General features: G+C 35.8%; 3 protein-coding genes across 5 annotated transcripts in view; 1 reads left to right on the forward strand and 2 right to left on the reverse strand.

The window, feature by feature from the left end:
- Positions 1–1,366: 1,366 nt before the first annotated feature.
- On the forward strand, positions 1,367–3,234 carry LOC311085682 (uncharacterized protein). The gene is made up of 4 exons (XM_084118263.1): positions 1,367–1,491; positions 1,593–1,898; positions 2,418–2,702; positions 2,809–3,234. Exons 1-4 carry the CDS (start codon positions 1,449–1,451, stop codon positions 2,991–2,993), a joined length of 819 nt encoding a protein of 272 aa, XP_083974389.1. The 5' UTR covers positions 1,367–1,448; the 3' UTR covers positions 2,994–3,234.
- Positions 3,235–4,867: 1,633 nt separating this feature from the next.
- On the reverse strand, positions 4,868–15,531 carry LOC311085659 (uncharacterized protein). The gene is made up of 9 exons (XM_084118225.1): positions 14,991–15,531; positions 14,345–14,496; positions 13,344–13,415; positions 12,708–13,037; positions 11,442–11,564; positions 9,173–9,334; positions 8,260–8,391; positions 7,416–7,540; positions 4,868–7,016 (listed from the first exon to the last, which is right to left on the reverse strand). The coding sequence occupies exons 2-8, from the start codon at positions 14,388–14,390 to the stop codon at positions 7,434–7,436; spliced, it is 972 nt and encodes a 323-aa protein (XP_083974351.1). The 5' UTR covers positions 14,391–14,496; positions 14,991–15,531; the 3' UTR covers positions 4,868–7,016; positions 7,416–7,433.
- Positions 15,532–15,801: 270 nt separating this feature from the next.
- LOC311085625 (uncharacterized protein) overlaps positions 15,802–16,972 on the reverse strand; it is a 69,439-nt gene continuing 68,268 nt past the window's right edge. For all 3 annotated transcript variants that reach the window (XM_084118158.1, XM_084118160.1, XM_084118159.1), the window contains one exon: positions 15,802–16,972. This exon is cut by the window's right edge and continues 688 nt beyond it. The gene's annotated coding sequence lies outside the window, so the exon portion shown is untranslated.

A 16,972-nucleotide genomic window follows, 5' to 3' on the forward strand; every position in this document is an offset into this window, starting at 1 on the left:
TGAGTGGACAAACGTCTTGCTCCTGTTTACTATTGCGTGTGTGTGGTTGACTGTTGGGTAAATGGACAAAGACATTATTTTCCTTTAAGTCAGATTTCCACTCTACACAAAAGATTCGCTGTAAAATAAAGTGAATTCCTCACAGTGGTATTTGTCAAACCCATCATGCATCATTCAAGAACCTCTCTTTTTTCTCTGAAACAGATTAACTGGTGATCATCTCAGCACTAAATAAGACAGCAGATTAAACCAAACATCGACTGCAACACTCTGATCAGAAGCCAATCACTTTTTTTGAGCCAATCTCTTAAACCTATGGTCAAATGACCAACTTTTAGTATTTTTTGTTCCCATACAAACAGTGTTTGATAATATAATATGATATTATAAATCTAAATTGAATAATGCACATTAAGAAAAATACATCAGACAGGCCAATAAATGGGGTTCAGCACACTCGAAAGCTCCGCCTCAGTCTTGGCAGCTTTAGATTTATTTATTTTTTAGCGCAATTTTCCACCGGACAAAATTGCGATTGTTAACTCATGATTTCTGTTCTGTCTGTGCGCATCAATCTTGCACTTCTACTCCTCAACCAGACCACCTAGAGACTTCGGGTTTTCGGCATTATGTAAAGGAAGGTCTAATCTCGGGAACGCACAAAAAAAATCCAGGAAACGATTTACTATCTCTTAGTGTTGTGACACCCGCTTCGGATGTTATCACTCCCATGAGGTCAGAAAATTGCGCTAAAACACTCAACGAGTTTTTATTACTTGTTTTAATTATAGAACTGAAGTGGTAGGTAGATTTCCAGGAACAGGATTGGGCAGCCCTGATCTAAATAGTCCGTCAACATGTCGGTGGATGTAATTCTCGCTAAATGAGACCGGTCAATAGATCTGTGACCACTTTCTGTAGCCTACATAAATAATGCACAAATACAGTTGATTGCAAATTTTATTTACCATGTCAATTTTATTATCCGACTTGTTAAACAGGAGCTCAATGACAGGGTTGCAAGGTCTGTGTAACAAAACCAGCCCAAACATCAATCAATAATAGCCACTAAAAAGTCAATAAAAGTCCACTGGCCCTATATCCATTTATCAAAACTCTACATGCTACCACTCCCTTAACTAAAAATACATATGCTACAGTCACTGTAAGCTTTATACACAATTTCAGTAAAACTGCCCAATGAACTAGATTTCCGAAAGCACAACCGGACTAACCTCTCTAAAACTCTCATTGGTTGAACAGATGCATACGTCACGTGTTGCAGCCAGGACTAGTTCACGACCATAGGCGCGCGCACAATAATGTGTGTGTGCAGACTGTCGGAGTTCTGAGGGGGTTTATGAAAAGCTCTAAACTTTAGCGCTTTACGCAAAATAAACATATTAATTAATGTCACATTATTTTTAATTCTCAGAGGCTTTACGAAAATGATTCGCACATTTGTTTTGTTCTTTTTGTTGTGTCTGGTTGGTAAGTTATAAATCTAGGCTATATTTATGGCAATTGTTTTATCGTAAAGTAAGAAAATTAACTTTGTTTAAACATTTACGTTATTTGATATTTTTCTGCAGGCGTGTTTGATGTTGAGTCACATGAAGTTTCCGTGATGGTGGGAGATTCTGTCACTCTGGACTCTGATATTTCTGAAATACAGCTAAAGAATGAGATCGAGTGGAGGTTTAACGGCATTCGCTTAGCTAAAGTAATGAAGGGCAATCCTGCATATTATGATGATGCGAGATTCAGAGACAGACTGAAGCTGGAGAGAAATGGATCTCTCACCATCACAGACACCAGAACCACAGACACTGGAGTCTATGAATTAAGTATTATAATCAATAATGAGTCAATCAAGACGTTCAGTGTTACCATTTATGGTGAGTAGAGTATAATGTATGTCATATCCTATTCATATTGTAAATAGTAGTCTACAATATCATCCTAATGATAATTAGCAATATTTCACAATGGTTTTAACATTTGAATTTACAGATACATTATAGACTGTGGTCCCACTTTAGTTAAAACAGCCTTTTTACTTTTTCATGGAGGTATCACCTGTTGCACAATATGCATTAGCCTGATTATTATTATTTTTTTTAAAGTTATTTCAAATAAATAAGCACACTTTGTGATATACTTCTTGTCAGATTTTATTCCTGAAATGAAATGAACAAATGTAACTCATTCGGGTTTTCAAACCGCTCCTGGAGCCTTTCCACATTGTGGATGCCTCTGTCTCATTTGAAACACCCAGTTCAGAAACACCAAGTTCAGGTCCCAACTATATGTGGTCACAGTAAATGCTCATGCAAGACTTAAAGCACTAACACATAAAACAGTCCTCGTGTTACTCTTAAATGTACACAGGATTCATCTTATTTCATGTTTTGCAGCTCCACTATCCATTCCTGTCATTACCAGTGACATTTCAAAATGTTCATCAAGCTCAAAATGTGCGCTGCTGTGTTCAGTGGTGAATGCGAGTCATGTGACTCTCTCCTGGTACAAAGGAATCAGTGTATTGTCCAGCATCAGTGTGTCTGATCTCAGCATCAGTCTCTCTCTACCTCTGGAGGTGGAATATCAGGATAACAACACTTACAGCTGTGTGATCAACAATCCCATCAGAAACCAGACTAAACACGTCTGCATTACTGATCTCTGTCGTTTGTGTACAGGTATGTTAGCAGTGATGTTATAATTTATTTATGAACCAGTCTCTGTCAGGTTCATTAGTGTAATATTAGCGGAACAGTGTCGGAACATTATGTTTCTGTGCTTAAGTTCTCTCTTCAGATGAAGCCCATTATTGTGGAGGGACTGAAGCTGTGATCCGATTGGTCGTCACTGCTCTGGTGGGCGTGGCCGCTGTGGCTGCTTTCATTGTGCTGGTTTATGACATCAGATTAAGAAGAGTTGAACTGGAGAGACACCAGACCCTCAATGATGGATCTAAGATTCTAAAATGAGAAAAAACAGTTTGTGTTTTTGATTCTTTCTCTTCGTTTTTCTTTTTGGAAAATGTAATGAAATATATAAAATATTTTCATTTTCACATGGTAGATGGTCATTTTTAATTATAAATCCTGGTTCCAATTTGGTTATGAAGAAATGTAAATCAAAATGCAAATTTGCTAATTTTATAATGATGTAAAAAGGCATTACACCATTAGGACCATTAGTCTCACAAAAAGACCGTCACTGGTTCAAAAATAACACCTGAAACTACATGTTGAGTAATTCTGCATAGCTGAGTAAGTTTATTATTATTATTATTTTTACTACTACGATCCAAGTTGCTTTATTTGCTTGGTAAGAAAGCATTACATTGTAAAAGCTTTGGTAACAATAAATTAAACTAAATTACATTGTCATTTCCCAAAAATGTTCCTGAGCTTTTTATGCATGTTGCTGTTATGATTCCTGTCTTGTGTTTCAGGACTCTTATTTTGACTGTATTATTGTTCCTGCTGTTCGTCTTACTGTGATTAGTTCCTGTTTCCATTGCTACCTTGTTTGTTCCCATAGTTACCCTTGTTAGTCACCATAGCAACTTATTACTACCCTCACCTGTGTGTGTGTGTGTGTGTGTGTGTGTGTGTGTGTGTGTGTGTGTGTGTGTGTGTGTGTGTGTGTGTGTGTGTGTGTGTGTGTGTGTGTGTGGTGTTTTAGTTCTGTTTCTCCTGTGTCTGGAATAACCTGTGTTCTGCCTGGATTTACTTTTGTTGTTTTGTTTAAATTTGTCTAATAGTGATGGGTCATTCATGAATGATCCGTTCATTGCGTGTCACATGACAAATGAACCAAAGACTTGAAAGGTAAATTAAATATTTATGTTCCCTGTAAATTATCTATGGCTGCATTATAATGATTTCTTAATTCAACATATGACCAAGATTGTGTAGGTGGATGTTTTCTGGGAATTTGGCTGTTAAAAGTATAACATTTTAAAGCCACTTAAATGAACAAAATGACTCGAATAAAGATTTGTTCATTTTGATGAACGAGATCGAACGATGGTGACTAATGAGGGTAACTATGGAAACTAACAAGGCAGCAATGGAAACAGGAACTAATCACAGGAAGACAAACAGTAGGAACAACAATACACTTCAGAATAAGAGTCCTGAAACACAAGACAGGGGAATGTCATGATACTGTTTCTTATTGTTATTATGATTCAAAGGGAATTGTTCTAAATTTGCAAATACTGTGTTTGAATTTAATCATGAACCATTACAAGATAATTATGCCCCTCCAAGTTTTCAAAATACCACTGTCACACTATTCTATAAATGTGACTCTGGACCACAAAACCAGTCACATGGGTCATTTTTTTTGAAATTGAGATTTATACATTATTTGAAAGCTGAATAAATAAGCTTTCCATTGATGTATTGGTTTGTTGTTAATATTTGGCTGAGAAACATCTATTTGTAAATCTGGAATCTGAGGGTGCAAAAAAATCGAAACACTGAGAAAATCGCCTTTAAAGTTGTCAATTTATGTTTGCGATTGTGCTGCATTCACTCACAAAAATAAACATTTTATATATTTACGGTAGGAAATTTACAAAATATCTTCATGGAACATGATCTTTACTTAATAGCCTAATGATTTTTGGCATAAAAGAAAAATCAATAATTTTGACCCATACAATGTATTGTTGGCTATTGCCAAAAATATACCCGTGCGATTTGTGACTGGTTTTGTGATCCAGGGTCACAAATGGGCCTGTTTAAATTTGTTAATATTTAAATGTTAATACTTTTATGATATTTGTGCATGTATATAAATAATGTTAAATACGGCATGTCTGCTCATAGAATAATCATTCACATGATCAGCACAATTTTTTTTATTTAAATGCAAACAAAAGTAGAGCATATGTACAGTATGTGTTTCAATTCATGTTCCAATTTGACACTAAATCACACAGGACATAACAACATGAAAGTAAGATATACTGTATACATTTAGCACATATACAGCAAAAAGTATGTGGACACATCTTCTAATTAACAGGTTTGGTTATTCCAGTAATTCCAGTGAAGACGGACCTTAATTCTACAGCATACAATTACATTCTAGAGAACCATTCAGTGAGAAAGCAGTCCAAACAAATTAAACTGAATCACAAATTAATTCAGATCATTTTGAAAACCCATTTGACCAATTAAACAGAATTAATGATTAAATATCATCACTAAGGGGTAATTTACATGGCACTGTTTTCAACTAAAAACAAAAAAAACTTTTTTTGGTGTGTTTATTTACATGACAGCAGCGTTTTGGGGGTCTGAAAACAAGTTTTTGAAAACGATACCGATATCGTCTCCATGTAAACTACAGAAATGTGAATTTGTGAAAACTGATGTCATGCGCATGCATATTACGCTTTCAGTCTATAGACGTAGTGTTTCTTTACAAAGTGAGATCGCCAACTACTGGCCTGGCAGCATAATACAGCATTTTTAGTCTATTTCTTTTTTTGGATCTGTGTGAACAGGGATTATTTTGACAATGTTGTCATCTGTACGTGAAAAGTGCAAATGAAAAACCACCGTATTTAGTACATCATTGTCGTGTAAACGTACCCTAATTATGAACAGCTGATATAAAGACTGGACACACATCATATTTGCTGAAATATTCTTAAGTAAAATGTTTCTCAGGTCAGTTGGAGTGCTCATGGTACACACAGCACGTACAGCCATAGTCGAAGGCACCACTGTATTACAATTTCAACAGGCTGAGGATAAGCATATAGGCTAAATTATGAATTTATTTATTTATTTATAAAGAGAACAGATATGAAGCAAATGAATGCCCCCCCCCTCCACCCTCCACCTTCCACCCTCCCCTCTCCCCTCCCTGACTACATGAATTGTAGTCTTTCAATATTCACTTAGTTTTCACCAAAGCTCGCTTTTTTTTTTTTTTTTACTGTAGATCATTAAATCGTTACGCTCCCTCAGAAGTCTGTCCGAAACCAGTTTCGTGACGTACCTTTGTGCGCAAACGCTGCCTGTAAATTCATTGCCTGATAGGGCAGCGAGGAAACAGGTCAGCTACCTAAGTTTTCAGACGCAGACGACTTTTCGCTTTTATTTTGTTCTGGAAGCTGAATATTCAAGTAAATATTCTGATATTCAGTGTTGCTACACTGGTGCGCACTCACCACCAACTGAACAGGGATGGGAATTACAGTTATAAGTTACAATAGATCATCTTAAGTGTAATCTGTCAAAATAGCACACTTAATGAGCACTTGGAGTCTTGTGGACTTATTATTGCCACCGTGTGCGCATGTCTGTTAGTTCCTAACAAGACTGTAGGGTGTCCCATTTGTCATTATTTTTCAGAAGGGTGCTCACGTGCACCCCCTTTGTGGCCCATATGCGCCCTTGATGCGCACTTTCGCCAAGCTCTGTAGTAGACTTCTACCTGACAGAAAGCAGCTTACGTCATGAAAGTTTGGACGGAAGATCGCGAGGGCTTAGGGTTCCATTTGGAACAGAGAGAATGATTTCGATTTTTTTTTTAGCAGTGTCTGAAAAATCTAGTCAATGACAGGATATATTTTGGTATAACGTAACCTGTTACGGACCCCCTAAAAGAACACAGTGGTTGAAAAAAATATGGAATGGGAGAAAAAAATTCAATGATTTTGCGTTCACCCACAAAAGTTTTGTGTTGCGTTCCCACAAGAAACTTTGCATTCCCCCGTCTGTTTTTTGCGAGCAAATGCAAAGTTTCTCAGGGGAATGCAACATGCTTGTCAGAGAACACTAATGTATTGATGTAATTTTTTCTTTATAATAAATTAAAGGTGTCTATTTATGCTACACCAAATGAAAGTCTTAACTCATTTTACAGTGCAAAATGTTTGATTTTCAAACACTGTTAATGTGTGCTGATTATGATCTTCTGCTGCTGGGCATCTTCGTTCAGTTACAGCATTGCATCATGCTCTGTATTTGTACCACCATCTATAATAAAACACAAAAGAATCACATACGTTAAAAAGAGACAGAGAAATAGTGATCTACATGTAATGCTAATGCTACAAATGTGGGTGTTTTTTATGTATGCAAGACTATTACTGTTATTTTAACTTTTGCAGTCTCTAACGGGTTAACTGAAATGGGAAAATTAGTACATAAGAGATTTGAAAAGAAATGTGTGCAATGTTTTTGATGTTAAAATACTTTCTTTTCCCAGTTTAATATGCAGAAACATGTTAAATTATATTCTGTTTGATATCAAACTGATGGTGATCAGTTGAAACAAGAAGAGAAACACACAATGATATGTAAACATCTAGGGCTTCTCTTTTTAATAAATAATACAATTACAAATAATGATAAATGGAAAATGTTGAAATATACCATATAGTTGACAATAGCTCAGTGGGTAGCATTGTTGCCTGCATTGGGTTCCTGATTCAGGCATTCTTTCTCTGTGAGGTTTGCATCTTCTCCCTGTGTTGGCATGGGTGCTCTGGTTTCTCCCTCTATCCAAAGACAATAAGGACAGGTCAATTGGAGACAGTAAATTGCCCTTAGGTGTGAGTGTGAATGCCTGTGTGAGTGTTGGACTAGCCATCCATCCAGGGTGATTCCCTGCCTACAGCCCAAGACACTGGGATAGGATAAAGCATCCCTGTTACCTAACATACAGTAGGACAAGTGGTTTGGAAAATGGATGGATGGATACCCTGTACTCCAATTCATGTCAACACAGAGGAAAACTGGGTTCATAAAGTCAATTCACAGGAACTTTAATATTTGTAATGGTGTTTCTTTGGAATGGTGTCTGATGTCTGAATTCATTCATTCAGTCAGTCAGTCAGTCAGTCAGTCAGTCATTCATTCATTCAGTCAGTCAGTCAGACTGACTGACTGACAGTCAGCTCTGTAATAGTCAGTCAGTCAGTCAGTCAGTCTCTCTCTCTCTCTCTCTCTCTCTCTCTCTCTCTCACACACACACACAATTATTCAGAAACCAAACACTGATTAATCTGTCCTATCTGTTCTTAGAGTTCAGATATCACATGTAGATGTGATCAAGTAAAATAGCAGGATCTTCCTCAGCCAAAGGTATTTCAGTGGTATCTATTACTTTTTCATCAGTCTGGAGTATTTTTTCAATGATAATCATTTATAATAAAACAGGCTAGTTTTACAGGAATCGTTCATGCTTGAATTGCACTTTTAAATTCATGTTACTTACTCTTACTCCGGGATACTTTAATACAACCCTTCTTGATCCCAATATAGATTGCGATCCCAATCACGACTGCAACCACTGCAAACACTGCCAACACTGGACCAGTTATTTCCCAATGTGAACTTGGGGGGAGCTCTGTAATAGTTCAGCAGAGACATTAATGATACACTCCTGCTATTCTGACCTTATATGTTGACAGACAGGCTGATTAACATTTTATTTCATCCCCAATGCCTATATATGCATGAACATTTACATGAGGCTTTTAATAAGACTGCAGTACCCCGCCTCACATCTGCCGGTGATCAACACCAGCAATCAGTTCTTCTCATAACTTGCTCATTTCAAAGGACACTAATGTCACCATTGTCAAACTCAAAGTTTTTCATCCTCCAGAGAATGACTGGCGCGCAAAAGAATCCTTCATTGTGTCGCATTGAAATATCCAGGCCTTTTTTAGTTGTTGTAATATTTAAAAGTATTATTTTTTCACCCAAAATACAAAATTATGCAATCATTTACTTAACCTCATGCAATTCCAAACCTGTATGACTTTATTATGTAGAAGAAAGAAGATATTTTGAAGCATGATGGAAACCAAACTGTTTTTTTTTTTTTTAATCCATTATTATGCACTAAAAACCTGGAGAAATTTCTCAAATCTTCTTTTATGTTCCACAGAAGAAAGTAATACAATATTTGGAATGACATGAAGGTGCATAAATGATGACCGTTTTCATTTTACATTTCACTTAATTATAATAGATAGTTAATGGAAATACAATGCCATAAATTTTTGTCTATATTAATGCAAAATAAGGTGTGAATTTGAGCATAAAATATGACGATTTGATAATATAGAAACCAACAAAATCATAAAAAAACAATACATTATAGAAAAGTTTGAGCCACTCACCACTAACCGCAATATGGAATTTCTTGTGTAAGATCGTGCTGCTGTTGTTGATCTCCAGTTCATAGTCTCCAGAATGTTCAATTTGGATGTTTCTGATGATGAGGTCTCGGGTATGATCATTCAGTTTGACCACGTTTTTCCATCTTGCATCAATAGTGCCATTTAATCCATTAACTTGCTCGAGACCATCGACGGTTCCAAGGTTTGTAAGTTTACATTTACTGAATAATTTTACTATCACAGTCTTAATTAATATGACTTACAATATGTCATTTGAAAGCTCAAAGTCTCAAGATTAGAAATCTACAGTCGTGATATTATAGTGATAACCTCTTTTTAATACGTATCAGGAGTTTGTATAAATACACACAACATCGAAACGGGGAGTTCTGGACTGTTTTTGTTCAGTGACGATGACAGATAAATTCAATCACACAAACATCGATGTAGTGTTCATGATAATTACACGGAACACAAAATCAGTTAGTTTTTAGTTAAAAAATTGGAAATTTAAGATGAATAGGCTACTGAAACATTTGCTTTCTTAACGTAACATTCTCCAGAGAGATAATGTTTTTTTTTTTTTTTGTCCAGGAATTATGCACTCAGAGGTTTTATCAATAATAAAACGCTATATTACCATGTTTATTAGACTCTTATGAACAGAATAACCCTGCCCCCTGAGTTCTTTTTGCAGCGGTGATTGGTCAGTGACTCAAAACATTCTAACAGCGTGACCTCAAAAAAACGTATTCTTTATATAAAACAAATAAAAAAAAACGTATTTTTTATATATATTAAAAAAAAATATTCACTGCACACAGTCAAGTCAGTATAACGCTAGTAGTAGAAGTTTTGATGGATGTAAAATGCAGTTAACAAATAATTACAGAGAATAAGAGAATATATGGATTGTTTGGATTCCTCAGTCAGCCATGTGTAAATGTTCAAGCAAAGAATTGTGTACTTAGGAATCTTAATTTTTGTATTCTTACTGAAGTTACCTTGTGTAATTCATGGGCCACTGGCATCACACAGCAGAATAGTAAAAATAGTAACTGTATTCGAACAGGTTTTTCAAACACTCCCCTTATATTCTTTTGGTTGCTCAAACAGGTAGTCCTGCCCCAATCTCATTCCATTGGTTGAGTCTATGTTGCTTTGTCAAGCTGGTTGAAACAGATCAAAGTTTTCTCAACAGTTTAAGTCAGTTTTTCCCCTTTCCAGTGAAATCTATGAATGGCTCACTTACAGTTGATGTTGCATATTAAACTGGGAGAGGAAAATATACTTTAACATTGAAAACATGAAAATGAGATCTTAAAATCAATGTGAAACAAATTTAGCAACCCATTTTATTGCCACCCAGTTTTTAATCCAATTTGATGCATTACTAAGTGAAATAGTATATTCAATGAGAAAAAAATAGGGCAGGACTTGATTTTATACATGAGAATTGATTGGATGGTAAAACGTGGGCGTTCCATATGAGAATGGAGCCAGACATGAATGTGACTTCCACAATATCCTATAAAAAACTGCTGTTTAAAAAGAAACTGAGAAATCTAAAGACGGTAATAAGAAGTGCAAAAGTGTATGTTTATGTATGTGTAAGTGAATGTATGAATGGATGGCAAAAGAACAGTTTGGAATCTCAGATTTGAACATATGAATCAAACTTCAGAAGAAGAGAAGAGCCATGTTTCTAACATGATGTGCCACTGTGCTTTCAGACAAAACATGAATGTTTCAGACATTACAAAGACTGTATTAGTGTTCATACAGCCACAACAATTCTGCTTAGTGTAAATCATGTTCTGTGTTTCACCTCATATTAATGACTGCTATTTCTAAATTACTTGTATTAAGAGCCCTTTTTAAAAGTTGCATTCTTCAAGAAGAAAAGCTTAGAAGAACCTAATTTTTTAGTGGCTTCATCTTCAAATTTGATTTATAACTTGGTCAGAATTGTGACTTTAAATTTATTGCTTTTAAAGTTGCTCATGGCAAATTTTTTAAATATTTACTCCTAAATATCTTTAATGTAAAAAATAAAGTATTTCTTTTCAAAATATCTAAGCCTCTCTTACTATTTGTGTACACAGAAATAATTCATTCGCATACTTGAACAACAAATTCTCAACTGTCATCTTTCTAAAGAGCCGTCAGTTATGCCTGTAGTCCAGAGTGTTCATGAACTGTGACTGTTTTAGTTTGTGTATGTCAGGTTTGCGTTTGAGCTCAACTACGGGGGGCGACTGTTAAAAGGTTAAGTGAGCAATGAGGGCGCCTCCGAACTTCCACAGTATCTGATCATTTTTCTCTATTTTAGTAACACCAGTCTGTAGAGTGACAGTATCTCCCTCCATCAATGACACTGACACCACATCGTCTGTCACAGTAACAAACACAATTGCATTTTTGTCTATTAACTCTGTCATTCTACCTGTTCATCTTTTGAAGTTGCTTTGAAAACATATGTATTGCTATGCAATTACCTGAATTGAGAATGATTATAAAATAAATATTTTTTTGAATCTGGTGTAATAGTTTTACAGCAGTTTTGATCAGAATAAGCACACTGTACTCTTAATGTATTTGCTAGTTGCTGCTTTTATTTGTAACTTTTTATTTTACAGAAGAAAAAAAATCTCAGACAATTAAAGGTGCAGTAAGCGATTTCGAGAAACACTGTTGATATTTGAAATCCGGCCAAACAAACACACCCCTCCCTTCATTGCTCCACCCCCAAAATACATGAACACAAGATCATGTTCAACAAACTGAAGCAAAGATAAAAAAACTAACACACAGGAGTACATACAAGCAATAGTTTGTTGTTAGTCACCAGCAGCACAGCAGCTCCAGACAAGCAATGACACTCAAAACTGTCTTGTTACTATAACTAACATTACAACAACAGCATATTCTGTGAGACATAGCAAAACCAACCTGCATATAGTGCAGAAATAACGCAACCTCGACATCCGTTTTCAGGCCTTCCTGCTTCGTTTTCTGCGGCGCAGGAAAGCTTTTCTAATATTAACGCAGGTCCTAAAGCTCTTGCCTGATCTTTTTCCAGTGATATTCCTCTGATCTTTTCTTTTTTGTAATGTCTCTCAGCCGTCTCTCTTTCTACACTCTTTCTTCAAATCTCTAGGGCTACCCCCGACTAAAGATGTTCCCAGTCAACAGTTAGTCGTTTATAAGCCATTAGTCGGTTAGTCAGGGAGGAAAAATAAACCAAATTAATGAGCATTTAAAAAATAAATTAAGCACGTGCATAAAGCTTGTCACAGGGGCACCGACATCCATCGCATTAACTTTTTTTGAGATCGGAACACAAACATGAGTGGACACGCCCCCTAATGCTGATTGGCTCACACTCTCCTCCCCATCATGAGTGGACACGCCCCCTAATGCTGATTGGCTACAGGTGTGTTGTGCTGCTTGGTCCGATCCGCTTGCAACAACGTTTCTCAGAAATCACTCACTGCACTTTTAATTATCACATTGTAAGACTTAATTTACTCACCACGGACAGTAACACTGAATCTCTTCGTTGTCTCAGTTGTGCTCTTGATCTTTAGTTGATAAAGTCCAGTGTGTTCAGTTCTGATGTTTCTGATGGTGAGAGATCCAGTTTGTTTGTCCAGCTCCAGTCTGTCTCCGAATCTCTCATCTTCCTTAGTAGAGAACATTCCAGCTGCTTCATTCATGTTAGCTATGATAGAGTTATCATCTCCAAACATCCACAGTATCGTATCATCTCTCTTTATTTCAGTAACATTAGTGTTTAAAGTGACAGAATCTTCCTCCATCACTATCACCGTCTTCACTCCGTCTGCCACAGCAACAAACACATCTGAAGAGAGATTGCAAAGTGTTAATATATGTGCTGTTATTGTTATTATTAATTCTTATATATATATATATATATATATATATATATATATATATATATATATATAGCTAAATTTCAAACGTAGTCCCTGGGTGGGGGTACAATACTGCTGTGAAAAGCAGTGTATTCACAAAGAAAATAAATGAGGACAAAATTTTCATTTTTAAGCTAACTATCCTTTAAGAATAATACGTACTTACAGGATTGCAATATACTTGGTGCAATCTATTATAAATAGTAAAAAATTAAAAGGAGGAGAAAACATACTCATGCCAGAATATTGCTCAATCCTCGCCATGTTGGATTCTTCACTGGATTTGACATGACCAGATGGAGAAACTGGAAAACACAAGAGAATAAAAATAAACCATGCAAGAAATGATTTGTATAAAAATAGAATTTTCATAGCCTCAGATGTCAGCTTTTGCTCTTTTCTACATGTTCTTGTGATGTGTGAATGTTAAATAAATTGTAGATGCTTTTATAAACTGAGATTTATTTTTTGTCTTTATTTAGTATTTCTATCCTGCTAAAACAGTAAGAAATAAGTTTGTGTTGTACTCAGAATTTTTTTTTCACTAAATTGAAAGAAAAAACGATGTTTGGCTTATACAGTGACCTGATCTATAAAACCTGAAATTAAAGAGTGAGTGAGAAATTAGTGCGTCCCCAATTAGCAATCGCATTTTGTAGGCTATATTTTGACAAAATTCCTATTATTGCACCAGGTCAAACAGTGTAGTCCATTTAAGGAAAAAAATTATTTTACAGAGGTGACTCAACAGTATATAGTAGGAAGAAGCAAAACATGTCAAATCAGGCCAAAATCAGCATGAGCACGCCACACACACACACACACACACACACACACACACACACACACACACACACACACACGCGGCTACATCAAGCTTAAACATAAAAGCACAATATAAACATAATGCATGTCTCAAACTTGAATAGGCTACTGGTGTCGCATTTAGGCTATCTCATAAAAATAAATATAGCAAACTGTAAACGTTTGTGTAAAGTAAGAGTCATAGTACTACTGACACAACCGGTCCCACACGACCAGGGTGAGTTATTCATTAAGCAGACGCTTGTGTCCACAAATGATGCGCAGAATATTATAGGCCGTCAGCGCCCTCTAGTGTCTATATCACCAAACACACTGCAGATTTTAAAAACAGGAGATAGCAGCAAATGCGCATTTTCTATGGCTTATTGAAACCGAAAGTATTGAATATTAATAAAAATAAATATCTTACCGTCCAAGAGTAATAAAACCCCCGAAAGGAAGGAAAGGTTCCTCATGGTGATGCCGTTTCTGACCGCATCTAAACTGAATGACAGCAGTGATTCAGTGTAGGCTAGCCTACTGATTATGGGCTCGTGTCAAACCAACCAAGTCACGTGATTTCTGCGAAAGACGATGTGTTACGTCATACTATTTCGAAGTGAACCTGGACTAGGTCAAAATGGTCAAACGTGTTCATACACATTTGATCATGGCAAAACATAGGCTTTTATTCGTAGTTAGTTAGTTCAGATTAATTATTTATAGAGTGGGACTTCTTAGAAATTGTCCAGGGGCCAGTTAATAAAATGACCCAATAGGAATATATATATATATATTTTACAATGTTTAGCAACAGTCATCGTTAGCTATCCTAGACCGGCCACGTATCACGTATTATTATGCCACCGTTTATCAAAACATTTCAGAACCATGCAAGTTCTAAAATATGAGAACGTAAACAATGATTTAAATAATAATAAAAAACACATCTCATTAAAATAATAGCCTAATAAATACTTACGTAATACTTGAAAACTGTGTGACAAATGATGACAGCTAATAGCAGCAGTTTAATATGGGACACAAAAGAGTCTTCCACATGATGTGCTACTTACCAGAAAAGCTCAGGTAAGCTATTTGCTTTCAACAAACCGAGAGCACGAATGGACACGTTCCACACATGCGCACTACCAAGTGAAGCCTTCTATCTCAAAAGACTACGTCATTTTCAGACGAGTAAAGAAATGTTTTTCATTTCCAAGTGGTTTTCTCATTGACTGATTAAGATATATTTGTCTCTGCCTGACTGTCTTTTCGGTGTCTCGTTAAAAAAAAAAATATATAATAATAATAATAAAAAATAATAAATGCATTACAAAAATAAAAATAAACATTGAATATCGGCTATCTGTATTTTGAACGTAGGTGAATGGTCATCCACTAACGGGGCTCCGTTAGAAGAGACAGGGAATTGTTCAGACTTTTATATGAAATATTGAATATTCACAGCAAATGGCAGAATAAAACATATCAGCAGCTACCCAGTTTGATTGGATATTGTACAGCCGTGATAACATGTCAACAAGTATAGCCACGAGATATTAAATGTGGTGTTATTCAACCACGCACATTCATACCTAAAGAAAATGGCGAAGCAAGCGGCATGGTGACTGTGGTGAGGTGAAAGTGAAAGTATAAAGCGTAAACTAACGTCAACGCACAATAAGACGTTTCATAATAAAAGTCTTACCAGTAGACACATACAGCATAAAGGGCATTTAGAACGACTTCCAAGAAGTATCACTGCCTTTCTGAGTGCAAAAAAACTGCCTGTCTCCAAGTGAGCATTAGTGCTTATTTTCCTTAACTGTGCAGCATCACCACTCCATGTTGATCTTTGCAGGAATATCATATAATGATAAATACAAACATTAGAGAACACATGAAGGAACATTTCAGTAATCACACTGGTAACTTCTAACAAAGTAAAATCCCACAAGCCTAGAGAAGTCATTCAACTCATTTGAAATATTGATTAATACCTTGATTAAAATCACTCATTACATATACATTGAAGCAGAACATTGATTCCAGAATCCACCGCTTCACTGGTGCTACCACAGATCTGTGTCCAGGATAGGTCAAACTAAAGGCGCATGTATGAACGGAGCAGTCACGTCATCTGAAGAGCTTTTGATTTCTGTCTATCACTGACTTGGCAAGTTGTACAGAAATGGCTAAATAAACTACACTTTTTTGTGCGAGTGAGCAGTAGGCAACCGATTAAAGAGGTAATTATTGGTCAGACCCTGCACCCTCTGACCAAGATCAGACTGGCGAGGCTGTGTCTGTGAAATCCATGTAAACCCAGGACATGTGACTCTGTACGGCATTGGGTCCAGAATGAACAGATAATAGTAATATGAGATAAATAGAACAGAAATAATGGGTTACCCAAGATGATCAAATATTTAAATTAATCAATAACATTAATCATGGAGCTAAAGTAATATTGAAACTAAATTCTAATAAATTAAGTGAACTTCACTGGAGCGCTGAAAAGACATACACACATTATACCTTCGCCCACGCCATTGGATTCCGTCATTGGGCCGACGGGTGGTCCTTGATGCATTTAAGAAATTATTTAACTATCACATTTTAAAGTCTTTCGCTTTCAGTGTATGTAATTTGATATATTTGTGTGCTAAATCAGCTCTAAGATAAGCAGCATGTTAATTGTTTCATTGTGGATGAGTTTAATTCCAACACCATTATGTTTGTAGCAGTGATGTGCGGTGGTGGTTTAAAATGAGGAGACATCCTCTCGTTTTTATATTCTGTATATCAAAGGTAAATTTATGTCCGTTACACTTCATTTTCCTGGTAAAACATTACATAAAAAGAGAGACAAATTAAATTCTATTTTGCATTTTTTTCCCCCTATAACTATGTAGATTTCTATTTATAAAAAAACAAAGTATAAATTTCATCAAATAAGTGTTTTTACACATTTTTACATTTATTCCAAAATAATAAAGACAGTAACAATGTAAATAATGTATATTATTTGTGAACTAATGTTCAGCTTTTCTTT

Source organism: Abramis brama (genome assembly GCF_963993115.1).
Source record: "Abramis brama genome assembly, chromosome: 6".
NCBI classification, from domain to species: domain Eukaryota; kingdom Metazoa; phylum Chordata; class Actinopteri; order Cypriniformes; family Leuciscidae; genus Abramis; species Abramis brama.